The sequence below is a fragment of the Schistocerca cancellata genome, unplaced genomic scaffold (genome assembly GCF_023864275.1).
Source record: "Schistocerca cancellata isolate TAMUIC-IGC-003103 unplaced genomic scaffold, iqSchCanc2.1 HiC_scaffold_1092, whole genome shotgun sequence".
NCBI lineage: Eukaryota > Metazoa > Arthropoda > Insecta > Orthoptera > Acrididae > Schistocerca > Schistocerca cancellata.
In genome coordinates, this window is record NW_026047091.1 from 1,965,269 (window position 1) to 1,992,622 (window position 27,354).

At 43.0% G+C, this 27,354-nt stretch overlaps 1 protein-coding gene across 1 annotated transcript in view; it reads right to left on the reverse strand.

Moving 5' to 3' along the window:
- The window catches only part of LOC126154493 (dipeptidase 1-like), a 1,598,597-nt gene that overhangs the window by 661,795 nt on the left and 909,448 nt on the right, over nucleotides 1–27,354 (reverse strand). Inside the window, exon 6 of the mRNA XM_049916146.1 lies at nucleotides 7,495–7,651. Within this exon, the coding sequence (XP_049772103.1) occupies nucleotides 7,495–7,651 (157 nt within the window). The remainder of the gene's footprint in view (nucleotides 1–7,494; nucleotides 7,652–27,354) is intronic.

A 27,354-nucleotide genomic window follows, 5' to 3' on the forward strand; every position in this document is an offset into this window, starting at 1 on the left:
TAATTAAACTGATAAAAGAATCACTTGTCGAAGTCACTAGTGCTCTACCATTAGTTGTCATTCACCTATAATTACTGTTATCTTCCTATTGTAACGTACATATAGTAACTGTTATTGAGAACCAGTTGTTGCCTAAACACCCTAGTACTCCTCCCGTGCCGGCCGAAGTGGCCGTGCGGTTAAAGGCGCTGCAGTCTGGAACCGCAAGACCGCTACGGTCGCAGGTTCGAATCCTGCCTCGGGCATGGATGTTTGTGATGTCCTTAGGTTAGTTAGGTTTAACTAGTTCTAAGTTCTAGGGAACTAATGACCTCAGCAGTTGAGTCCCATAGTGCTCAGAGCCATTTGAACCATTTTACTCCTCCCGTGTACTTAAAGTCACATCATTGGCACATTATTTGGTAAACGGTGTTACTGTCGTATCAGCGAAACAGAAGTACAATATCAAATAAAGTCAATCCTATAGTTAAATTTCATCATGAACCTTGATAATTCCGGGCAGAACTTCGCCCAATTAGGATAGCGACCGTTTCCTTTTACGTGATTGCAAATTACCTAATTTCTAATAGAACCATGTTTCGATTCCCGTTTGTCTTGCTACTGCTTCCTTCCAACAGAAATCTCTAGGGGAACAAAATCAGTCCGATACCTTTCCATTGCGCACGATCGCCGTCAAGGAAATGTCCTTTCACTAGACTTTATTGGCATATCACTGATTTAATAATAACCGGTAGTATTATAAACTTCCGATATATTCGTTGGTTCCAAGATAATTTATTTCTTTAATCTCCGCTTTGTGGGGGCAACGAAGTAATGCTTCTTTTGTTTCTGCGGGGATTATGGTGTTTTGTCGATTTTTCAGTATTTTCTTCTTTACTATACCTTTCTTTGTTTTTCGCTCTTGTTGTGTGGTGTCCACTGCATCTGTATGGCTTCTTACGATTACCAATACGTATTCTTTTCGATAAATAGTTAAAATTCTTAAACCATTTCTATTTATTCACGATACTTTCGTATATGCGTACTTATGTGTCGCTATATGTTTTTTGAAAAAGCTTCGATTTCTTTTTGTAAAATGTTTCTTTGTTGGTGTATATCGAGGTTTTCATTACAGCTGTACAGATCTTATTTTAGGACATCAGTACTCAATTTGTGTTGATACCCATAAAGAGTCCTTTTAATAATTTGTGATTGTGCATCACAATTAAAAACACAAAGTATTTCTTGTGCTTCTGCAGTAAATTCCTGCACTCAAACCACTGTAATAATCACATTTCAATATATGGCCCTGGATGTTATGGTATGGTCGCCATCTTTTTCACATACTCTGATTGATTTTCACTACGTCACGGGTCAAAGCCAATGGGTAGCATTTTTTTTTCTTTATTGTTATTTCGTCCCCGTCACATCTCACCTCGCTGGCAGCGGTACAATATTCCTCTCTTGAACCAGAACTTTAACACATAAAACTACATAAAGACGTTACAAGAAAGATTCGAGGATGTGAATCGAAAATATAAGATTAATATTTGATGTTACTTGCATACTTCGTTTCTTTAAGATAAAATTTAAAAATCTAAATGATAGAGACAAAAAGAAGTAGGTATTTAAAACTAGTTGAAATATATGATATCATTCATATAACAGACAAAGGACAGACTTATTTATGTAAAAACGAATGTAAATTAAAATTGTGCTAGCCATCAGAAAGCTTAATACTACTACGAACTTCATAGTTATACTTCGTTGTGGTGACCTCACATCCCTTCAATTGGAGGGGAAAAACATGGTTACATAAAATGTGTCCCGAGGGTACAGACATGGTTATATGAAGGGTGTCCGTCTTAAGAGACGGTAGGCGCACAGTTTCTCTGATTTTTCCACAAAGGTTTGCAATTTCGTGTAGGTAGTGTCATGGGTGACTGGAATTCGGTAGTAGGAAAAGGGAGAGAAAGAAACATAGTAGGTGAATATGGATTGGGGCTCAGATATGAAAGAGGAAGCAGTCTGGTAGAATTTTGCACAGAGCATAACTTAATCATAGCTAACACTTGGTTAAGAACCATAAAAGAAGGTTGTATACATGGGAGAATTCTGGAGATACTAAAAGGTATCAGATAGATTACATGATGGTAAGACAGAGATTTTGGAACCAGGTTTTAAATTGTAGGACATTTACAGGGGCAGATGTGGACTCTGACCACAATCGGTTGGTTATGAACTGTAGATTAAAACTGAAGAAACTGCTAAAAGGTGGGAATTTAAGGTGATGGGACCTGGATAAACTGACTAAACCAGAGGTTGTGCAGAGTTTCCGGGAGAGCATAAGGGAACAATTGACAAGAATGGGGGAAAGAAGCACAGTAGAAGAAGAATGGGTAGCTCTGAGGGATGAAGTAGTGAAGGCAGCAGAGGATCAAGTAGGTAAAAAGACGAGGGCTAGTAGAAATCCTTGGGTAACATAAGAAATATTAAATTTAATTGATGAAAGGAGAAAATATAAAAATTCAATATATGAAGCAGGCAAAAAGGAATACAAAGGTCTCAAAAATGAGATCGACAGCAAGTGCAAAATGGCTAAGCAGGCATGGCTAGAGGACAAATGTTAAGATGTGGAGGCTTATCTCACTAGGGGTAAGATAGATACAGCCTACAGGAAAATTAAAGAGACCATTGGAGAAAAGAGAGCCACTTGTGTAAATTTGAAGAGCTCAGATGGAAACCCAGTTCTAAGCAAAGAGGGGAAAGTAGAAAGGTGGAAGGAGTGTATAGAGGGTCTATACAAGGGCGATGTGCTTGAGGATAATATTATGAAAATGGAAGAGGATGTAGATGAAGATGAAATGGGAGATACGATACTGCATGAAGACTTTGACAGAGCACTGAAAGACCCGAGTCGAAACAAGGCCCCGGGAGTAGACAACATTCCATTAGAACTACTGACAGCCTTGGGAGAGCCAGTTCGGACAAAACTATATCTATCTGGTGAGCAAGAGGTACGAGACAGGCGAAATACCCTCAGACTTCAAGAAGAATATAATAATTCCAATCCCAAAGAAAGCAGGTGTTGACAGGTGTGAAAATTACCGAACTATCAGTTTAATAAGTCACAGCTGCAAAATACTAACGCGAATTATTTACAGACAAATGGAAAAACTGATAAAACCCGACCGCGGGGAAGATCAGTTTGGATTCCGTAGAAATGTTGGATCACGTGAGGCAATACTGACCTTACGACTTATCTTAGAAGGAAGATTAAGGAAAGGCAAACCTACGTTTCTAGCATTTGTAGACATAGAGAAAGCTTTTGACAATGTTTACCGGAATACTCTCTTTGAAATTTTAAAGGTGGCAGGGGTAAAATACAGGGAGCGAAAGGCTATTTACAATTTGTACAGAAACCAGATGGCAGTTATAAGAGTCGAGGGACATGAAAGGGAAGCACTGGTTGGGACAGGGTTGTAGGCTCTCCCCGATGTTATTCAATCTGTATATTGAGCAAACAGTAAAGGAAACAAAAGAAAAATTTTGACTAGGTATTAAAATCCAGGGAGAAAAATAAAAACTTTGAGGTTCGCCAATGACATTGTAATTCTGTTAGAGACAGCAAAGGACATGGAAGAGCAGTTGAACGGAATGGACAGTGTCTTGAAAGGAGGGTATAAGATGAACATCAACAAAAGCAAAACGAGGATAATGGAATGTAGTCGAATTTAATCGGGTGATGCTGAGGGAATTAGATTAGGAAATGAGACACTTAATGTAGTAAAGGAGTTTTGCTATTTGGGGAGCAAAATAACTGATGATGGTCGAAGTAGAGAGGATATAAAATGTAGACTGGCAATGGCAGGGAAAGCGTTTCTGATGAAGAGAAATTTGTTAACATCCAGTATAGATTTTAGTGTCAGGAAGTTGTTTCTGAAAGTATTTGTATAGAGTGTAGCCATGTATGGAAGTGAAACGTGGACAATAAATAGTTTGGACAGCAAGAGAATAGAAGCTTTCGAAATGTGGTGCTACAGAAGAATGTTGAAGATTAGGTGGGTAGATCACGTGACTAATGCAGAGGTATTGAATAGGATTGGGGAGAAGAGACGTTTGTGGCACAACTTGACTAGAAGAAGGGATCGGTTGGTAGGACATGTCTTGAGGCATCAAGGGATCACAAATTTAGCATTGGAGGGCAGTGTGGAGGGTAAAAGTCGTAGAGGGAGACCAAGAGATGAATACACTAAGCAGATTTATAAGGATGTAGGTTGCAGTAGGAACTGGGGGATGAAGGAGCTTGCACAGGATAGATTAGCGTGAAGAGCTGCATCAAACCAGTTTCAGGACTGAAGACCACAACAACAGTGTACAGCTTCAGTCATCCCAAATTAATAAAGTGCATCGTATCTTTCATGTAACACCTAACGTCGACAGATTGCGCCGTCTTGGATCTCGTTGGAAACAAAATGATTTTTAGAATGTCATTTTTCATGTACCTTCAAAATAGAGGTCACCGATTTATCCGGTACGATACTTGTTTCATCCATATGAATTATCAGGTACGGCAAATCTTGAAGAGTAACCAGTACTCCAAGAGCAACAGCACTCCGTCTTACTTTTACTGCTACCACCATTCAGCTGGACTCCTGTCACTCCTAGTGTGTTTTCTCTCCCTGAAATTTCATATCTATGAAATAAATATCGCACTAGAGATATTTGACACCACTCTATCGAAGAGGCATGTAAAATTATGCTTCAAAAATCAAACCGACGCTTACTGTCAACACTGGGCAATGCACGAAGGACATGACGAGCAGCATTTGTCTGGGCTGACTCCTGCTACACACTGCACAGCAAAATTGCAAATATCTGCAGAAATATTAGAAGGAAAATGCGCCAGATGGCTCCCAGAAGGGAGTCGAGTATAGATTTTTAAGAGACGTCACAAGACTTAAGTGGAAGTAGTAGTTTAGGTAGGTCACTGCGACCGATAATACGTGTATTTAATTGAAACTCTGTCAGAGTTTTAGTTGACAACAAAGCAAAAACAAGGCCATGGATGTTGGTGCTGTGAATGTATACGTAAATTGTGTTTACATAATGAATGTAATTATATGGAGATATCTTTTGAGTTATTGGTTGGCGTCTGGAACATAGTGCTAGCACAAATAAACTGAGGGACCAAACTATTGAACTGATCTACAGCCAGTTTAATGAAATTCTCAGTATCATCCATAATATAGATTTGTAATGTAACAGAATGAATGGTCGTAATTTAATTGTTTATTGAGTTCGAGTCTTGAAAACGCGACAACTTACACTAAGAAACTGAAGAGCCAGTATTGGGGAAAAACTGGTTTGGGAAGACAAAAATGTAATCTATAGGATTGAAGGGTGTGGATAATAAATGTAGCATCAGTGGGTAGTAACTATGGAGATGAAGACAGAAATTGGGGTGGATAGTAGGACGACAGATAAAACTCGCATCTGTCCATCCTGATTTAGGTTTTCAGTGATTTTCCTAAATCCCATCAGGCATTCCTCGTCATCCTGATTTAGGTTTTCCGTGATTTTCCTAAATCACTTCTGGGGGTTCAGCTGGTTCCTATGAAAGACCATGCCCGACTTCCTTCCCCATTCAATACTAATCCGATGCAACCGATGACCTCGCCGTTTGGTCCCCTTTCCCCAATCAACCAACCAATATGGGCCTGGGTAGTAGGAAGACAAAGTGAGTGGCAATCTAGTGGGTCAGCAGGCCTATATTATCAAGAGAAGGGATGAGGAGAGAGAAGACCGCATGGGGATTGATTGAGAAGGAAGAGGGTGAAGGAAGCTGTGATGTAAAGTGGGACTGGTGGGGAAGAGCTGCAGTTGATAGGACAGATAAATATATGGATCTATTTCGTTGGCTGAAGTATTGTAGGCAGTGTGTGCAGGTTTAGTGACAATGGGGTGTGTTGACTAAGGCAAGGCAGTTTACCAGGGTGGTGATCAGAGGGGAAACTCTAGAGTTACTGGAATATAGTTTGCAGATAGTGCAGGACAAGATGGTAGAGGATCCAAGTGGGAGAAGCTAAATGGGGGTGGAAAGCAAGAAGGAGTGAATGACATTCAAACATATCTAGCGACTGAGACCCATAAAACATTTGCATTGGAGAGGATGCGTCAGATCAGGGTTTTGTAGATGTGAAGGGCAGTAGAGGGGTGCAATCCCCAAGTTGGGACAGTTAGTAGCTTTAGCAGTGTTCGTCTATCGCAGTGTTTTTGTTGGATGGTTAGTAGGTGAAGTTTCCATAGTAGTTACGGCTTTTTTTTCCTTTATTGTGGTTTCATTCCCCTGTCCTATATGGGCAGGGGAGGGCTGTCAGTGGCACAATCCGCCGCTCTTCAGCCGAGTGATATGACAGCTAATACAAGAAGAAAATGACACATAGCAAGGCGATAAAAAAGGGGGGACATAAAAACAAAGTAAGGGGAGATAATGCAGGTAAAAATACACTGACATGAACATGTTCATGGGGGACAATTCAAAAAGTCGACATGAAGTGAAAAAAAAAATAGATGGCGACTTGTAGAGCACAAAAAAGACACTGAAGTCACGCACACTGGTTAAAAGTTGGCCACAGTATTAAAACACTCCAGAACAAGATACTTTAATCCCAGTTGGAAAGGTGAAGCACACACAATGAAGAATAAAACTGCCAGGAGGGACCTGCTGAGGGAGAGGCCTGAGAGGATGGGAAAGGCCTGAGAGGATGGGAAAGGAGGGGAGAGCAAGGTTCAGAAGGGGAGGGAGCAGGATGAAAAGAGTAGGGGAGTCAGGGTGAGGTGACAGGTGGGGTGAGAGATGAAGATGGAGTGCAGAGACAATGAAGGGGAGCACAGGAGAGGGGGGGTGTAGGAGGGGAAGCCGCTCACGAGAAGGGAGGGGGATGAGAGGGAGCCCTGAGGAGGAAGGCAGGAGGAAGGTGGGGTTAGATTTGGTAGGAAGGGTAGGCATCTGGGTGGAGCTCAACATCGAGGAGAGGCAGATGCTGGAAGTTGCATTGGGAGAGGCGGTGGAGGGTGTGGAGGTGGAGAGAGGATGGAACGTAACGGTAAAGGCGCGGCAACGGGCTGTGGGTGGAGAAAAAGGGTGTACCAGGAGTGCTATCGAGGCGGCAGACAACATGTAGGGTGCAGGTGTGTTCAAGGAAAAGGAGAAGGTTCTGGTGGGGGAAGGGAATGAGATCATAGAGTGTGCACGTGGGGGACGGGAGGCGGATACGGAAGGCGAGGTGGACTGCATGGCTTTCGAAGATTTGGAGGGTTTTATAGAACCTGGGAGGGGCGGAAGTAGTTACGGCCATGGGTTAAGGAATTAAACTTAGACTTTATTTAGCAATAGAAATTTCGTGTACTGATCCGTTTTGGTTGTGAGCTGACGTCAGTAAACTCGATCCTGTTAATCATCGAGAACATTTGGGACGGACAGTGGTAAGGAGATGAAGAAACGAGACTCACCTGGGCGCCGACCATGCCCTGCTTGAGGCGGTGCAGGTCGGTGTGCGACCAGGGGCTCTTGTTCCAGGGCTCCACCTGGCGCAGGTCGTCCGTGAACCGGAAGTCGCGCAGCTGGTTGTGCAGGAACTTGCGCAGGTTCCACGGCAGGTCGTTGTGCCTGCGGCAGATGCGGGGCACGCGTCAGCACCACCGGGAGTGCGAACCCTCCAGCCCCTCCCCCACAAACACAAACACAAACACACAAGCACGTGCTATGTCGGCGGCGGCGCATCCCTGGCCCGTCGCCCGGCAGCCATTCTGCTCCTGGCAACAATGGGCTGCGAGGCGCGCCCCACACTGCGGGTGCAGACAGGCGCCCGCCAGCCAACAGCACCGACCAGCACTTCCCGTTTCCAGGCAAGATATCACCGTATACTCATCTCTGGACACATCCTTTAAACGATTTCTAAACGGTTCCTGGCGTGGCTTGCAGGTTCCTTCTGCTTATGACCTGTATACTTTAATCACTGCGGAATTTTCCATTTTCCTAGTACTGCAAAATATTTCATTCCATGTCTCAGTGTTCGGATGTTTTAAATTTTTTACTCCTTCCTTAGATTTTCAGTCAGGTTGCCACTTGGGCTAATTTCTACATGAAAATATTGTTTGGCACACAGTTTTTATAGTCAAATACCGCACATTATGCAATGCATAATGCTTTTCTCAAGACTTTTCTCGTGCTCTTTGAATGTTGCCTTCCGTTATAACGTTCAAAACAGGGTACTAGCACAAATAGGCAGCCTGGGTGGCTGACTAGAGGGATAAGAATATCTTGTAGAACAAAGTGGCAATTATATCAAAACGTTAGAAACAGTCAAAATCTAAATGCAGCAGCCCATTACAAACAGTATTGTAAGGTGCTTAAAAATGTTATTAGGAAGGCAAAAAGAATGTGGTATGCAGATAGAATAGCTAAGTCTCAGGATAAAATTAAAACCATATGGTCCGTCGTAAAGGAAGTGGCTGGTCTGCAGAGACAGGTCGAGGATATAGAATCAGTGCATAGTGGGAATGTCTGTGTTACTGATAAGTAGCATATATGTGCAGTATTTAATATCACTTTCTGAATATAGCAGTTGAACTAAATAGAAACCTAGTCCCAACAGGGAATCATATAGCGCTCTTAGAAAAAAGTGTTTCGAGACTGTTACCTGAAATGCTCCTCCATGATATTGACAAGAGGGAGATTGAGTTAATAATTAAATCACTTAAGACCAAGAACTCTCACGGATATGACGGGGTATCTAGCAGAACACTGAAGTATTGTTCTATGTATGTTAGCACAGTACTTAGCCATATCTGTAACTTTTCCTTTAGGAGTGGTCGGTTTCCTGACCGATTAAAGTACTCGGTAGTGAAGCCACTTTATAAAAAGGGAGACAGGGATAATGTTGACAATTATAGACCTATTCCTATGCCATCGGTGTTTGCTAAAGTCATCGAGAAGGTTGTATATACAAGGTTACTGGAGCATTTAAATTCACATAATTTGCCATCAAATGTTCAGTTTGGTTTTAGAAATGGTTTAACAACTGAAAATGCTATATTCTCTTTTCTCTGTGAGGTTTTGGACGGATTAAATAAAAGGTTGCGAACGCTAGGTGTTTTCTTTGATTTATCGAAGGCTTTTGACTGTGTTGACCACAAAATGTTACTGCAGAAGTTGCACCATTATGGAGTAAGGGGAGTAGCTTACAATTGCTTCGCCTCTTACGTTAAGAACAGAAAGCAGAAGGTAATTCTCCGCAATATTGAGAGTGGTAGTGATGTTCAGTCCCAATGGAGCACTGTTAAGTGGGGCGTTCCCCAAGGGTCGGTGCTGGGGCCACTGCTGTTTCTTATTTATATAAATGATATGCCTTCTAGTATTACAGGTGATTCAAAAATATTTCTGTTTGCTGATGACACCAGCTTGATAGTGAAGGATCTTGTGTGTAATATTGAAACAGTATCAAATAACGTAGTTCATGAAATAAGTTCGTGGCTTGTGGAAAATAATTTGATGCTAAATCACAGTAAGACTCAGTTTTTACAGTTTCTAACACACAATTCAACAAGAACCGATATTTTGATCAGACAGAATGGGCATATTATAAACGAGACGGAACAGTTCAAGTTCCTAGGAGTTCGGATAGATAGTAAGCGGTTGTGGAAAGCCCATGTTCAGGATCTTGTTCAGAAACTAAATGCTGCTTTATTTACCATTAAAACAGTATCTGAAATAAGTGACACTTCAACAGGGAAAGTAGTCTACTTCGCATATTTCCATACGCTTATGTCGTATGGTATTATTTTTTGGGGTAATTCTTCTGATTCAAAAAGGGTATTTTTGGCTCAAAAACGGGCTGTTCGAGCTATATGTGGTGTAAGTTCGAGAACCTCTTGTCGACCCCTATTCAATAGTCTGGGAATTCTGACATTGCCCTCACAGTATATATTTTCGTTAATGTCGTTTGTTGTTAGCAATATTAGCCTATTTCCAAGAGTTAGCAGCTTTCACTCAGTTAATACTAGGCAGAAATCCAATCTGCATGTGGAATGCACTTCCTTGACTCTTGTGCAGAAACGAGTGCAGTATTCTGCTGCATCCATTTTCAATAAGCTACCACAAGAACTCAATCTTAGCAGTGCCCCAAACACTTTTAAGTCTAAACTGAAGAGTTTCCTCATGGCTCACGCCTTCTATTCTGTCGAGGAGCTCCTGGAAGAGCTAAAAAATTAAGCAAATTCCAGTGTTACATTGTTGTTTTTCTTTATTTAAATTTACGACTTGTCACCTGAATATGTTTTTTTTATATTTCATTTTATCTGTTTCTAATATCGTGTTATAATTTCATGTATTGACTCGTTCCATGACCATGGAGACTTCTCCTTAATTTGATCCCACGGAAGAATAAATAAAGAAATAAATAAATAAACGAAGTCCGTTTTCTGATCACTGTCCTTTACCTACACGAATGGTCGTTGGAGGAATAAAAATTCTAATAAACGTGCGCTGTGGAGTGCATACATTAAGATCTATGAGCGGTTGTTCATCTTTGCTGCTGTGAAACACGTCTCTTCTACTGAACAAGGGTTCATAGCTTCTAAGACATACATTTTAGATATAATGTTTACGTAATCATTTTAATTTTGTTTTATTTTTTTATTTTTTTAATGAATACTTCCTCCTTCGAAAATATGGAAAGATAGGAGCTTGCAGTAGAAGAGAGTTGTTTCACGGTATGGAAGAGCAGTCGCACATTTTAGAGGCCATGTTTACTAGACATTTTTGCTTTGAGTGTGCGTTCGTGTCATATCCCTGAATACTGACCATTCCTCCTGGGACACCCTGTACAACGAGATTAATGATGTCTGGTAATTAATTGAAACCCTCAGCTGCCGACAGGTGTTGATAAACCTCGATGGATACAGCTGAAAATGTGTGTTGAAGGGATCTGTTACTAAAGGCATAACGTGGTCCACCTAATTGCATATGCAAAGTCAAAGCCATTTCTCAGTTTTTGAAACATAATTTTATAATACTGAAAACAACTTATTAAATGAAATCCTGAAAGCTCCACCTTTCATCCCTTATTTACAACACAAAGGTAAGAACAATAACTGTAGAATGAAGCGCCAAAGAAACGGTATAGGCATGCGTATTCAAATACAGAGACTTGTAAACGGGCAGAATATGGCGCAGCACTCGGCAACGCCTACATAAGACAACAAGTGTCTGGCGCAGTTGTTGGATCCGTTACTGCTACTACAATCGCAGGTTATCAAGATTTAAGTGAGTTGAACGTGACGTTATACTCGGTGCACGAGCGACTGGGCACAGGATCTCCGAGGTAGCGATTAAATAGGGATTTCCCGTACGACCATTTCACGAGTGTACCGTGAATATCAGCAATCCGATAAAACTACAGATCTCCGACATCGTTGCCGCCAGGAAAACATCCTGCTAGATCGGGAACAACGACGACTAAAGAGAATCATTCAACGTAACACAAGTGCAACCCTTCCGCAGATTGCTGCACGTATCAACGCTCGGCCATCCACAAGTGTCAGCGTGCGAGCCATTCAGCGAAACATCACCGATATGGACTTTCGGAGCCGAAGGCCCACTCGTGTATCCTTGATGACTGCGCGACACAAAACTTTACTCCTCGTCTGGGTCCGTCGACACCGATATTAGACTGTTGACAACTGGAAACATGTTGCCTGGTCGGACGAGTCTCGTTTCAAACTATATAAAGTGGATGGACGTGAACGGATGTGGAGACAACCTCATGAATCCATGCATCCTGCGTGCCAACAGCGGACTGTTCAAGCTAGCGGAGGCTCTATAATGGTTTGGGGCTTGTGTATTGGCAGTGATATGGCATCCTTGATATGTCTAGACACGATTCTGACTGGTGACACGTACGTAACCATCCTGTCTGATCGCCTACATCCATCCATGTGAATTATGCATTCTGACGGACTTGGGCAATTCCAGCAGGAGAATGCGACACCCCACACGTCAAGAATTGCTACAGAGTGGCTCCAGGAACACCCTTCTCAGTTTCAACACTTTGGCTGGCCAACAAACTTGCCAGAATGAACATTATTACGCATATATTTAATGCCTTGCAACGTGCTGTTCAGAAGAGATCTCACCGCCTCGTACTCTTACGGATTTATGGACAGCCCTGCAGGATTCATGGTGTCGATTCCCTCCAGCACTACTGCAGACGTTAGTCGAGTCCGTGCCACGTCGCGTTGCGGCCCTTCTGCGTGCTCGCAGGGGGGCGGGGGAGGGGGCTACTCGATATTAGGCAAGTGTACCAGTCTCTTTGGCTCTTAAACTTATATACCCTGTTTAACCTGTCCACATAGTGTCGTTAGAAAACGTAATTTCATTTTCATTAAGGTAATCAGTTGCTGAAATATTTGTGAGCTATTCGTAGTATATTTTACCAAACACAGTTGGCACGTCGAAAAACGCTTTGTGGTGAAGTATCATGTCCCACGTCATTTCAGTAGAATGTTCATATGCTGCATGATTTTCTTGTGGCCTTTTACGCTGATTTAACTTAGGTGTTTTCACAGCGCTATTCTTGTACATTCCTGATTCCTACGAAATATAAATGACCAAAAAGTAATAAATATCTATAAGTCTTGTGGATGCTTTCGCTAGATTCCATTTATATTGACTTTTCTTCACCAGCCCCACAACATGGGCTCTGCTATTAGTTACACGTAGATCAAAAAATAAAGTTCGTATGGTTGGTTGCTATCTGAAGATAGCCTTCAATGTCTGCCTACTTAGAGTGTAAAACGATTCGACAGATTGTCATTTAATTGTTACCCAGTATGTATTATTAATGTGTAACAAAAACGTATGGCCAAACTATCAGGAAACATTCCTCACATGCAGAGGACGAAAATATGTTATATGGACATGGGTCCGAAAATGCTTTTTTTTTCCATTTTAGAGCTCATTTTCTGCTTCTCTTCATAATCGTATTACTCATGCCAAACACGCAGGAAAAGAGTGTACCGACTCAGTATGCGACGTTCTGCTAAATGAAATGATGAAGTCCGCAGCTCGTGGTCGTGCGGTAGCGTTCTCGGTTCCCACGCCCGGGTTCCCGGGTTCGATTCCCGGCGTGGTCAGGGATTTTCTCTGCCTCGTGATGACTGGGTGTTGTGTGATGTCCTTAGGTTAGTTAGGTTTAAGTAGTTGTAAGTTCCAGGGGACTGATGACCATAGATGTTAAGTCCCATAGTGGTCAGAGCCATTTGAACCATTTTTTTTTTAAATGTTCAAAATGTCCTCCGTTAGCAAGGATGCACGCATGAATCTTTTGGTGTATTTTCGCAAATCTAGATTAATTCAAGAGGAGGTCGAACTTATATTGCAACACACACGCAAAATATTAGTAATTTTTTTTTTTACTTCGGCAAGGCAGATACTTAAGTTTGAAAACGATTATTGCACTCAAAGCTGGTATGTATTCGATACTGTCGCTGACACATAACATTTAACATTCCGGTCAATGGAGAATGGTATTTTCACATCAGAGTACAACTGTTTATAGCCTGATACATAGATCTGAATAAGTGTTGTATTAGGAAGCGGCTGTATCAAAGCTAAGACGATACTGTCGTCCTATAAGATGATTACAAGTGCTCACTAATTACTCGTACATGGAGGCTGGGCTGAGCGCTCGAACACAAATAACTTGCTGGCTGCAGCAGCGTAAGGATACACATGCGGGCGAGTCTACGCCGACGTAACCGATTCGTTGATCCGTCTGGCAGCGACTTCTTTACTTTTGGCGCCGTTGTGAGGTGGTAACGTTTGGTAAACACCTCGTTTTGCGGGCGAATCTCCAAAGCCGCCGTCGCATTGAACCCCACGCTCCCTACGACGACGATCAATTGCTGTAAACGTCCTGGTGACTGGCCATCGTGGTCCTGGAAATCTCTCCTGATATAAGTACGGAGCTCCACCGCCATTACCATATGTTGATCCGTACAGTAAATGTGGGTCTTAAAACTCCGCATTTGGGTACACTTCCATCTCATTCCACCTGAAACCAAGTCCGCTGTGATCAACAAACAGTTGATCCAACTCTCTTGAAGCCAGCAGAGCAATGAAGTTGGTCGCGTGTCAACAGAAGCAGTGAAGTGAGTCACATATCAAATGGCTCTGAGCACTATTGGACTTAACTTCTAAAGTCATCAGTCCCCTAGAACTTAGAACTACTTAAACCTAACTAACCTAAGGACATCACACACATCCATGCCCGAGGCAGGATTTGAACCTGCGACCATAGCGGTCGCGCGGTTCCAGACTGTAGCGCCTAGAACCGCTCGGCCACCCCGGCCGGCAGTCACATATCAGCATTACCGTCGTCCAAGTGGAACAACAAACACTGGTTCAGAACCTAAGAATTACAATCTTCTGTACATTCTAACCGAAAGTAAGTAACAGGGTGCAATATTACATGTAAGAAAACGTTTCTTGTAATGCTGGTACGTTCTCTTTCCGTGTGTTTCCCACGCTTGATGTGATTCCGAAGAGATGTGGAAAACGAGCTCTAACATGGAAACAAAGCGTTTGGAGCCCATGTTCATACTGCACGTTTTGTTCTTGTATATGCGAGGAACGCTTCCTGAAAGCTTGACCACACCTTTTTATTACACCCCGTACTGTACTTTTCAGGGCTCTTGCTCAAGCGCATGGAAATCCGTTCATTAGAAAACGTCTTGCATGTCATTTACCTTTAAGCGAGATGTAAGTCGCTGACGAGATGCAAAGGTACTCCATGCACGGACACCGTCTGCTAGTAATCTTACCATCGTTGGCTTCATAGTGCGAGCACATCTACGCGCTACACTGTCGAGGCGGCAGCTGATAGACCAGTCCCATGCCAGGGCGCTTGAGATATGAGCTAGCGTGCCCCTGTGTACTATGATGGCCAGAGACACTTGTTCCCGGAGTCGCCGGGGCTAGAACAATCGCGTGGACGCCATCTGCACTTTCGTGGTTCTATTGGTTCCCAAGTTCGACGACTTTGACTAGTGTTTCACTGCAGTCGCAATTTCTGCGCTGCAATTTGTGGTGAGAACTTTGCCTCCTCGCACGCTAAGGCACAATATTTCACCCATTGTTCTGGTTTTTAGATGTACTTTATTTGTGATCAAGGTTGAATCTGTTGGCCCATGATCGTGGGATCAATATCGGTCTTCCATTAACGCATCCGTCAATATATGTCATCGCTCACATTACTATCTCACTTATTTAGCATTACTACGGGGATTACAAATCATATGGACTTGGATCTGATTTTGATGATTTGCTGTTATTGTACACTCCTGGAAATTGAAATAAGAACACCGTGAATTCATTGTCCCAGGAAGGGGAAACTTTATTGACACATTCCTGGGGTCAGATACATCACATGATCACACTGACAGAACCACAGGCACATAGACACAGGCAACAGAGCATGCACAATGTCGGCACTAGTACAGTGTATATCCACCTTTCGCAGCAATGCAGGCTGCTATTCTCCCATGGAGACGATCGTAGAGATGCTGGATGTAGTCCTGTGGAACGGCTTGCCATGCCATTTCCACCTGGCGCCTCAGTTGGACCAGCGTTCGTGCTGGACGTGCAGACCGCGTGAGACGACGCTTCATCCAGTCCCAAACATGCTCAATGGGGGACAGATCCGGAGATCTTGCTTGCCAGGGTAGTTGACTTACACCTTCTAGAGCACGTTGGGTGGCACGGGATACATGCGGACGTGCATTGTCCTGTTGGAACAGCAAGTTCCCTTGCCGGTCTAGGAATGGTAGAACGATGGGTTCGATGACGGTTTGGATGTACCGTGCACTTTTCAGTGTCCCCTCGACGATCACCAGTGGTGTACGGCCAGTGTAGGAGATCGCTCCCCACACCATGATGCCGGGTGTTGGCCCTGTGTGCCTCGGTCGTATGCAGTCCTGATTGTGGCGCTCACCTGCACGGCGCCAAACACGCATACGACCATCATTGGCACCAAGGCAGAAGCGACCCTCATCGCTGAAGACGACACGTCTCCATTCGTCCCTTCATTCACGCCTGTCGCGACACCACTGGAGGCGGGCTGCACGATGTTGGGGCGTGAGCGGAAGATGGCCTAACGGTGTGCGGGATCGTAGCCCAGCTTCATGGAGACGGTTGCGAATGGTCCTCGCCGATACCCCAGGAGCAACAGTGTCCCTAATTTGCTAGGAAGTGGCGGTGCGGTCCCCTACGGCACTGCGTAGGATCCTACGGTCTTGGCGTGCATCCGTGCGTCGCTGCGGTCCGGTCCCAGGTCGACGGGCACGTGCACCTTCCGCCGACCACTGGCGACAACATCGATGTACTGTGGAGACCTCACGCCCCACGTGTTGAGCAATTCGGCGGTACGTCCACCCGGCCTCCCGCATGCCCACTATACGCCCTCGCTCAAAGTCCGTCAACTGCACATACGGTTCACGTCCACGCTGTCGCGGCATGCTACCAGTGTTAAAGACTGCTATGGAGCTCCGTATGCCACGGCAAACTGGCTGACACTGACGGCGGCGGTGCACAAATGCTGCGCAGCTAGCGCCATTCGACGGCCAACACCGCGGTTCCTGGTGTGTCCGCTGTGCCGTGCGTGTGATCATTGCTTGTACAGCCCTCTCGCAGTGTCCGGAGCAAGTATGGTGGGTCTGACACACCGGTGTCAATGTGTTCTTTTTTCCATTTCCAGGAGTGTATTTCAAGTGGCCCTTTGGCATACTTCTGTGTTTTCATTGCTGAGCAATCGTGTTGTTTTCTAGAATAACGATCAAGCATTCTTCCCATTTCACTTTAATTACTCCTCATACCGAAACTACTCATAATTTAACATGCTTCCTTTGTCACCTCAGTTGTGCTCACTTACTACTTGCTTAAAATCATAGCTAATGCGAGCATATTAACTGATTACAATCTGTCCTCAGTGGAAAAGTTTATATAAGACGCCGTCAGCAGATTATACAGTTATATATTTGCATGCCTATTACGCATATAGCAAGAATAACGTACGTTTGTGCTGTAGACAATTACGGGAATAGGTGCCAGTTTATGCAACTTTGTGTCAATATCTCCATTGCACACATGCTCCCCATAAGGGAGGGTGCTATGTGCATTCATATCCTATTAGTCAACTTCGAATACACTGGAAGTAATTCTCCATTGCCCAAATGTATCTTCGAGATCCCCTATATTCACCGCTGCGCTCTGGTAGTCTTTCCTGTCTCGGAATCTCTCATGCAAAGAAGTCACATAGCGTTAGTGTTCATTTATGGACGAAATCATGTATACGAGTGAAGTATTTTCTAGACATTGATACTGCAGTCATATCAGGTATGTTCTCGGATGAAAGTTAAAAAGGACTTTGAAGTTTTCAAAATCCATCTTTTCTATCGACATTTCAATAATAATATTGCATTCGTTCGTCTCTATAACATATCACAGCACATCCAACCAACGTTCTACAGGGGAAAACGGGCCTGCGCTCTACCACTTAGATGTTCATTTACTCCTCACACTTCTGGTCGTATGTACACACGCCACGTAATTTTATCCGTGAAGCACAAATATACCAAGCCAACAGCGTAAGAATTAAAAGCTCTGATAGCAATGTACATCTCTTGTTCCTGCGTCGTATTGGATTCTCATTAATATCACGAAACGACAGAGGGAAATTAAAGACATATAATTAATACTGACTGGAAAGTCTGTTTGGTTTGTCTAGCAACACTCACCATGAAAACATATCCTTACGGACGGGAAAAATTATTTCATCATCCAAGATGACAATACTTAGCTCAAATTGAATTACTGTGAGTAATGCAATGGGTGAAGCACTATCCTCAAAACTCAAACTAACCACTAGTCAACTGAAACTAATAATCTGTGTATAGATTTACAGGGACAGTTCAAGAGATGATTAGAACGTATTAGTGAGAAGAAAATAGAAAACTACTAGTTACTAGCAAGATTCACAAAGAAGCTTAAAATGTGATATCGAAACCGCTCTGTAATACACTGAAAGATAGAAAATACAAGGCATAGTTAGCGGAAGATTTGGGCTAGAAAACATAAATTATAGAACATACCGGTATGCGGAACTCAACTAGCTGTAGAAGCAGACTCGTCTAATATTTAAATAGAAACAGATTTACATGGAAAACACCGAAAGGTGCTACAGGATGCCTGTGCTCACTTATCAATGACAGATTCAGAAACCACTTTCCAATCCCCAAGACATACTTATCTGACGCATAAAGACTGACATTATTCCTCGCAAATGATAAATAATAGTTATACATGAAGAATAAAGAAAAAGAGACACCTGACTTGGATGTAGGATATGTAAGTAGACTGTTTATGTTTTCTTATTGGCAACGTTACGTAGCGCTCTGTATGAAAATCACTGGCTGTGCTGTGTGCAGTCTGTGGCTAGTTTGCATTGTTTTCTGCCATTGTAGTGTTGGGCAGCTGGATGTGAACAGCGCGTAGCGTTGCGCAGTTGGAGGTGAGCCGCCAGCAGTGGTGGATGTGGGGAGAGAGATGGCGGAGTTTTGAAATTTGTAAGACTGAATGTCATGAACTGCTATGTATATTATGATTTTTCAACACTATTAAGGTAAATACATTGTTTGTTCTCTATCAAAATCTTTCATTTGCTAACTATGCCTATCAGTAGTTAGTGCCTTGAGTAGTTTGAATCTTTTATTTAGCTGGCAGTAGTGGCGCTCGCTGTATTGCAGTAGCTTGAGTAACGAAGATTTTTGTGAGGCAAGTGATTTGTGAAAGGTATAGGTTAATGTTAGGGCAATTCTTTTGTAGGGATTTTTGAAGGTCAGATTGCGTCGCGCTAAAAATATTGTGTGTCAGTATAAGCACAGTCATGTGTAATTTTTTTTAAGGGGACGTTTCAGATATTGCCGTGAAACGCACGTTGGGACTTAATTTTCAAGGGCGCGTAATCTCCGAACTGAATGAAAACGTAAGAGGTTCTTGAGTATTTATTTGATATCATAAACCTTTAAAGCAGTAGGTAGGTTGGTGTGGGTAACTGCAAAACCATTACAGCCTGTCTAGTACCATCTGCTGCAAATCGAAAATATTTCTAAAATTTAATACAGGCTATCTGTTTCTTTAGTGAATGAACTACGCTTCAAAATATATTTTTGCGCCTTGGGATTTTTTTAATTGAAAGTGAGCGTTGTTGCTCACTTCCATACTGAAACGGTTAAAAGTTTCTTTCGCTCAATTCCGTTGCTACCTGTGATACCTCAGCTTGCACTTTTATTCGGTACGCCATATCTGACTGGTCAGTTCCTAAACTCTACTTAAATGAAACATGGAAATCTTTCTCTGAAATAGAAACTAAGATGATAAACTGACGATTATCTATTCCAGCTCTAGTATTACTCATTGGCGACTAGTCAGCAAACGAGGGGCTTCAATATGTAATGCAACGCATTTTTTTCTCCGGGACGATTTCGGCTGAAAAAGTGCCGAATTTGCTATGGAACTTTGTGGAATATTTCCGCTTCATGTTTCATCATGTTTCTGCTGCAAATCGAATTGCGGCGCAATACGTAGCCTTAAACATGGCGTCTGTAGCGGAAGTGCGTGTCAAGCTGGGATCTGTCATTCAGCTTCTTTTGGCGGAAAACCAAAGCATCGCGGATACTCACAGGCTCTTGCACAATGTCTGCGGAGACCTGGCAGTGAACAAAAGCACGGTGAGTCGTTGGGCGAAGCGTCTGTCATCATCGCAACAACCTTGAACGAACCTCATCGATCTCCCATGTGCCTGCCAACTGTACACAGCTATGACCTTTGTAATTTTCGAACGTGCGGACACTCTCATTCAAGGAGATAGCCGGATCGCAGTCAAACACTTTGCTGTACAGCTCGGCGTCACAGTGCTTACACACTCGTGCATCAGTTGGGGTAGTCGAAGGCGTGTGACCGCTGGGTTCCTCGCCACCTAACACGAGACCATAAAAAGCAACAGAGGATCACCTGTGCGGGATAGCGCGCGCGCTACCAGGCTGGCTGTCCGCCACAACTTTTGGCGAACATCGTCACAAGCGATGATACCTGCGTCCATAACTTCGACTGGAAACAAAACGGCGAGCCATACAGCATCACCGCACCACCTCGACTCTGAAGAAACAGTTCAAAGTCCCACACTAAGCCGGAGAAGTCGTGGCGCCGGTCTTCTGGTACTCTGAAGGAGTTATTTTGTTTGATGTCTTATCTCATGGTGCAACGGTCAACTCTGAAGCGTACTGTGCTACCCTCGGGAAATTGAAGGAATTACTTCATCGGATTCGTCGCCACAAAACGCAAATGAACTTCTCCTTCTCCATGTCAACGGAAGGCCTCACACAAGTCTTCGCACCCCAGAAGAGCTCTCAAACCGTCGTTGGGCTCTTCTCCCTCATCCACCCTACAACTCGGATCTCGCACCAGCCAGCAGTTGTGCCTAAAGGAGGAGGAGGAGGAGGCCCTCCGCGGGAAGCAGTAAGCGGACGACGAGGAGGGGTTACTGACACACAAAAACTCTGGCTCCGACGTCGCCCGGTAGAGTGGTACCTTGCGGGCGTACAGGCCGTCCCGGTAAAGTGGCCCAAGGCCGCCGCACTGAATGGACGTTGTGTTGAAAAATAAGGTTTTGTAGCCAAAATAGTGGAGAATAATACGGTGTATTGTTCTGAATAAAATCAACCAGCTTTCAGAAAAAAAGTTTGTATCACTTACCAGACACCCCTGGTGTTTTAGTGGTCTGAAAGTCTAGTGACAAATACTACATTATAAATACATATGAAACCCTTATGTTTTCTATGAAATGAAAGGCGACGACTTAGCACAACGGAGATCTGGTACAAATGACCTTTTAATTTAAAAACAGATATTCGCATGGAGAACGCGATACAGCATGCACCGTTAATTATTCAGAGCAAGCATGCGGCAGGTCACAGTAAACTTAAATAAAGTCAGTTACACTCTTTCCGTGAAACAATATTTTTCAGCATTTTATGTATGTAATTAATGCTGTGCGACAATACAGAAGTAAAATCAAACATTGGAGATAAAACTCTTTTAAACAGAAAGCTAACTTTCTGTGCGGAAATAAAGCTGAGTGGGTGAACAGTTTTTGGTAGAAATGAAGTATTCAAGAGTGTATCAAAATTCATGAGGAGCTGAGCAGGAGGGAGATATTTACCGAAAAGCTGGACCAAACCTACGTTTGTTATCTAGAGGGAAGATTGCAATATTAACTATTTCAAACGACCGTTGAATATGCGTTTGTGGTCATTTTTACGGCGTTCTGCTAAAAAAGGCATACAGTTTTCACTAATGACTGCCTTTGCTGGATATCAAACAGAAGGAGTATACGCAAAAAAAATTTTATGGATTGGTTTATAATAACTGTTGAAAGAAAACATTATAAATGAATACATTAGACTATGAGGTAGCATAAAATTTCACAGATTAAAGGAACTATTCGAAATGTACAACACATAGTTAAAAAAGGGACACACACACACGCAGAGAGAGAGAGAGAGAGAGAGAGAGAGAGAGAGAAAGAGAGAGAGAGAGAGGAAGTAAACAAAGTTGAAACGAGGCGCCAGGACGAGCAGTAAGACTGGTGAACATTAACAGGGCCCAAACATGCAGCAGCTGCATAAACATTGTGTTCTATGAAGTTCGAAATTGCTACCTGCGAGTGTGGTACGTTGGAAACACATTCAATGTTTCCGCGTGTTTTGTACAATGGATGAGCACGCAGTTGCAGAAAGATAGTACGAAAATAGTTGTAATCTATAGCAAACTGTAATCATGAATTTTTTTACACAACAAAATAGCGGTATGTTTACAGATGACGCGACTCGCCAACCAGTTTCACAACATCACTTCGTTGTACGTGATAAGCTATATTATAACGTAATGAAGGTCCTGTGGAACCTAATATTCTAGAGAATTAGGTTATTTTTGTGCAGATAACTCCTACTCCAATAATTAACACTTAAAACTCATTTATATTGTATAGCCCTGAATAAACGCACCCACTGATGATGGCACAAATGTGCCGATATTTGCTTAGACATTACAAAGGCGAGTTGTGCGCGTAGTGGGAGGAAGTTAAGTTCCCATAACTAAGTTTTTCAAACACGACTGTTGTTAGAGCTTCAAAATCGAACGATAATGATCAGTCACCTCTGTTTTCCATTCAGGGACATTAATGCTGACTCATTACAGCTTTCAGAGGCAGTGGTCGCAGAGACCAGACGCTCTCATCCACATCGAAAGTGACACTACTGTATGTTCTGTGTGTCCATGTTTCAATTACTCATTTAGAGCTGACGTTAATGACACATAATTTCCTTCAAAAATCATCACGGTACTGTTTCATGTAGTGCACCATTTTTATCGTGACGACCGATTTTATTATATCTGTGTTCCTGCCACAACACATAGTCCTCAGTTAGACTAGGATGTACTACACTCCTGGAAATGGAAAAAAGAACACATTGACACCGGTGTGTCAGACCCACCATACTTGCTCCGCGCACTGCGAGAGGGCTGTACAAGCAATGATCACACGCACGGCACAGCGGACACACCAGGAACCGCGGTGTTGGCCGTCGAATGGCGCTAGCTGCGCAGCATTTGTGCACCGCCGCCGTCAGTGTCAGCCAGTTTGCCGTGGCATACGGAGCTCCATCGCACACTTTAACACTGGTAGCATGCCGCGACAGCGTGGACGTGAATCGTATGTGCAGTTGACGGACTTTGAGCGAGGGCGTATAGTGGGCATGCGGGAGGCCGGGTGGACGTACCACCGAATTGCTCAACACGTGGGGCGTGAGGTCTCCACAGTACATCGTTGTTGTCGCCAGTGGTCGGCGGAAGGTGCACGTGCCCATCGACCTGGGACCGGACCGCAGCGACGCACGGATGCACGCCAAGACCGTAGGATCCTACGCAGTGCCGTAGGGGACCGCACCGCCACTTCCCAGCAAATTAGGGACACTGTTGCTCCTGGGGTATCGGCGAGGACCATTCGCAACCGTCTCCATGAAGCTGGGCTATGGTCCCGCACACCGTTAGGCCGTCTTCCGCTCACGCCCCAACATCGTGCAGCCCGCCTCCAGTGGTGTCGCGACAGGCGTGAATGGAGGGACGAATGGAGACGTGTCGTCTTCAGCGATGAGAGTCGCTTCTGCCTTGGTGCCAATGATGGTCGTATGCGTGTTTGGCGCCGTGCAGGTGAGCGCCACAATCAGGACTGCATACGACCGAGGCACACAGGGCCAACACCCGGCATCATGGTGTGGGGAGCGATCTCCTACACTGGCCGTACACCACTGGTGATCGTCGAGGGGACACTGAATAGTGCACGGTACATCCAAACCGTCATCGAACCCATCGTTCTACCATTCCTAGACCGGCAAGGAAACTTGCTGTTCCAACAGGACAATGCACGTCCGCATATATCCCATGCCACCCAACGTGCTCTAGAAGGTTATAGTCAACTACCCTGGCCAGCAAGATCTCCGGATCTGTCCCCCATTGAGCATGTTTGGGACTGGATGAAGCGTCGTCTCACGCGGTCTGCACGTCCAGCAGGAACACTGGTCCAACTGAGGCGCCAGGTGGAAATGGCATGGCAAGCCGTTCCACAGGACTACATCCAGCATCTCTACGATCGTATCCATGGTAGAATAGCAGCCTGCATTGCTGCGAAAGGTGGATATACACTGTACTAGTGCCGACATTGTGCATGCTCTGTTGCCTGTGTCTATGTGCCTGTGGTTCTGTCAGTGTGATCATGTGATGTATCTGACCCCAGGAATGTGTCAATAAGGTTTCCCCTTCCTGGGACAATGAATTCACCGTGTTCTTATTTCAATTTCCAGGAGTGTATATTGTGCATTGATCTGAAGGTGACAGTTTGATGTGATTATAACTGGTATTATAAAAATATAAATGTTATTCAATCAAGATGTAAAAGTAATTTTAAATGTTATTGAATCAAGAAGTAAAAATAGTTTCAATCGTGCTGTGTTATTTTCAGTATGACCGGCTTTATTTTTCGTTCGTACCAAAAAAAGAAACTCTCGTGAATAAGATATTTATATTCCACAATTCACTGTAGTAGCTTATTATAATGTTAATGAAATTGTTACTCTGACCCTAGCCGTACGCGCATGAGCTTAGTTTAGGATAACGTGGTTGTTGTACTCGACAATATACTTCTGTTTTTTCATCCTGAACGCTACATTTACACCACGTCTGCAGTCCGTCAGACATTCTCCCGAACCGACTACTTTAGGCGTATGCTTCAATACGTGTCCAAGTTGCTACTACGTTGGCTTTACGATTGTGTTTATCAAAATATGCCATGACATAGTATTTTTAAACTGAAAACCCGATGAAGTTAGGAACATCTATTTAAGCAACTACCCGTAAATAATTTCCGTAGTTGAAAATGTTATAGTATTTTTTCACCTTACAGTGGTTTAACTACTAAATAGAAAGCACAAAGTTCCTGATATAGCTTGACCAGCTGTAGGATTCGAAATACGACAGGCAAAATAAAATTACGCGTTACAAAGCGATTCATAACAAATATTCCAGTGAGTGTCGTTGTCCTTTTGCAAACCGTGAAACGATATTGTACTGTTCTTGTCGCATCGTTGTTACATGGTGATATTAAATTCTCAGGGACATATATCACACACAAGCACTTATTTATCCCGAATATCTAGACTTTTGTAAAAGAGAATATACAAGTATCTACATGAGTATTTGTGAGGACGTTTCATTCTTTTTTCAGACTTAAATCTGCATAAATAAAAGGCATTATTCGAGACTGAATCGAGTGATTTAACAAAGAGATGAGCTTTGTAACCATTTTGTTGAGAATCTGCACTGCTGATGAGATTACAGTTGTTCACAGAAACAAATGCCTCTGAATTTTTTATTGGTAACTAAGAAAAGATATTAATTCATACTGCAAATATCACAGTTTTCCACTGTATAGTTATGGGTTCTCCGCTTTGTACTTTCTAAGGGCATATTTTTTGGAGTTACTTCGTCAGACAACTGATAAAACAGTAACACACATGTATTTAGCAGAATTTTATATTAAATTCGATATACCTCTAACTGAAATGAAGATACGTAACACAAAATTGTTGAACACCTAAAGAACTGTTTGTACAGTAGATGTATTAAAAGTGAAGGCAATTGAATGCTAATACCATGATATAATAAAGCATTTGTTTTTAGCAATACAGGTTGTGCCATATTCGAGTAATACTTCAGTCTTAAAATTTGGTTTACACATACCACAACATTTTAAAATGAGACATCATCTTTGACACTAAGTGATGTACTGAGAATCTGAACCTTCTCACCTTGACCAGTGGCGTCAACATAATACTTACGACGCGAATTGAATTCCCTCCCCCAGGCAGAAGATTACGTACAATAGCTCTGGAAAAATGAAGATATCACAAACTCTAGATGTGTCGTGTGGTAATGTTTGTTCATAAACTGATCGCGAATTAACAAATGTACACCAATGTGTAAATAATGCATTCATACTGTCCATTATAAATTAAGTAGTAGATTCAGAAATTACATTTTAAAATTACCGGAAGTGGTTATATTAATTATTTTGATTTATTTTCGACTGGTTGCTACCTTAAGTAATCAGCAGATTAATAAATGGTATTGACTTAAGGCAGGAGGTTGCTCTGTTGACATCAAAATATCAAGCGGAACTAAAAAGTCCACCATATCATGCATCACGTCTGTACAGTGACTAGATCGTCAAAGACCCAGTGAACTGTTCAAGGACCTGCAGACAGAATGCTTCGTGCAGTAGAATTTGAGGAGATGTATAGTATGAGAGAAGATGTCCGAATAAGCACCCGTCAACTTGCTACTGAAGCATTTCGAAAAAGACAGTGTGAGATTATTGCTGGAGTTGCTATTACATCTGTCTAGTAAAAAACCTAAGTGAAACTGGTATCAGACTTCGAAGTCACAGTTCTATGAATGGATCCTGTTACTCATGCCGTCTCTTAGAGTAACTGCAGTAATTTGAAGTTGTAAGTTTACGGAAACACAAAATTCATATCAGGCCTTCAGTATCTACTCTGAAAGAACTCATTTCAGAATCCTCAGCCATCTATGTAATCTGGACCCTAAAAGATAGGGACATAATACATTGAAAGGATTCTTGATACTAATTTTAAGGACAGTAAAAAATGTTGTTGTATGATTTGTATGTTATTATTGATTTTATTGAAGTAATGTGGTGTGACGTCTGCCTTGAAAATTCTAAACTAGTAATGTGATTCCGCACTTTGTTAAATAAATGAGCAGAACATAGCTTTTGATGACATTGCAACTGAAAAAGCACGGCCTACCAGGACCATCCGACCGCCGTGTCATCCTTAGCGGAGGATGCGGATAGGACGGGCGTGGGGTCAGCACACTACTCTCCCGGCCGTTATGATGGTATTCTTGACCGAAGCCGCTACTATTCGGTCGAGTAGCTCCTCAATTGGCAACACGAGGCTGAGTGCACCCCAAAATATGGCAACAGCGCAGTGCGGCCTGGGTGGTCACCCATCCAAGCGCCGACCACGCCCGACAGCGCGTAACTTCGGTAATCTCACGGGAACCGGTGTATTCAATGTGGCAAGGCCGTGACATTGTAAATAATGAGTACGAAATAGAAGTAATATACAGGGTGATTTACGAAGATATGCAATTATTTTAATATGTTATTCTACAAGTAAAATTAAAGAAAAAAGTCCATATCATCATAGATCAGCAAATGTTTGGTTACGGAGTTATGGCTAATAAAAGATTTTGTCTGAAATTTAGCAACTTCACTAATATGAAGCCATCGAAAAACTGTACGAGGTTAAAGTAAAGTACGATTTCCATTTACTTTGTTGTTATTGGCCTGGTGAATCTAATAAAATATGTCCCAGACGTGTATCTGCAGTAGTTTTCCAGAAACCGGTAAAAAACTTTCGGATTCCTCCGAGTTGGATAACGTACACACAAGCCATTCCCTCGCAGACTATGCACTGTGACAGGGTGCGTTGTCATGCAGATAAAATCATCTTCTCCAAACTGTTCCTGTACTGTAGGCAGCAAAAAATGCTGTAATATGAGTTCATATCTTTGACAATGTACAGTTTTCTTAAGCACAGTAAGGGGACAGAGCCCTA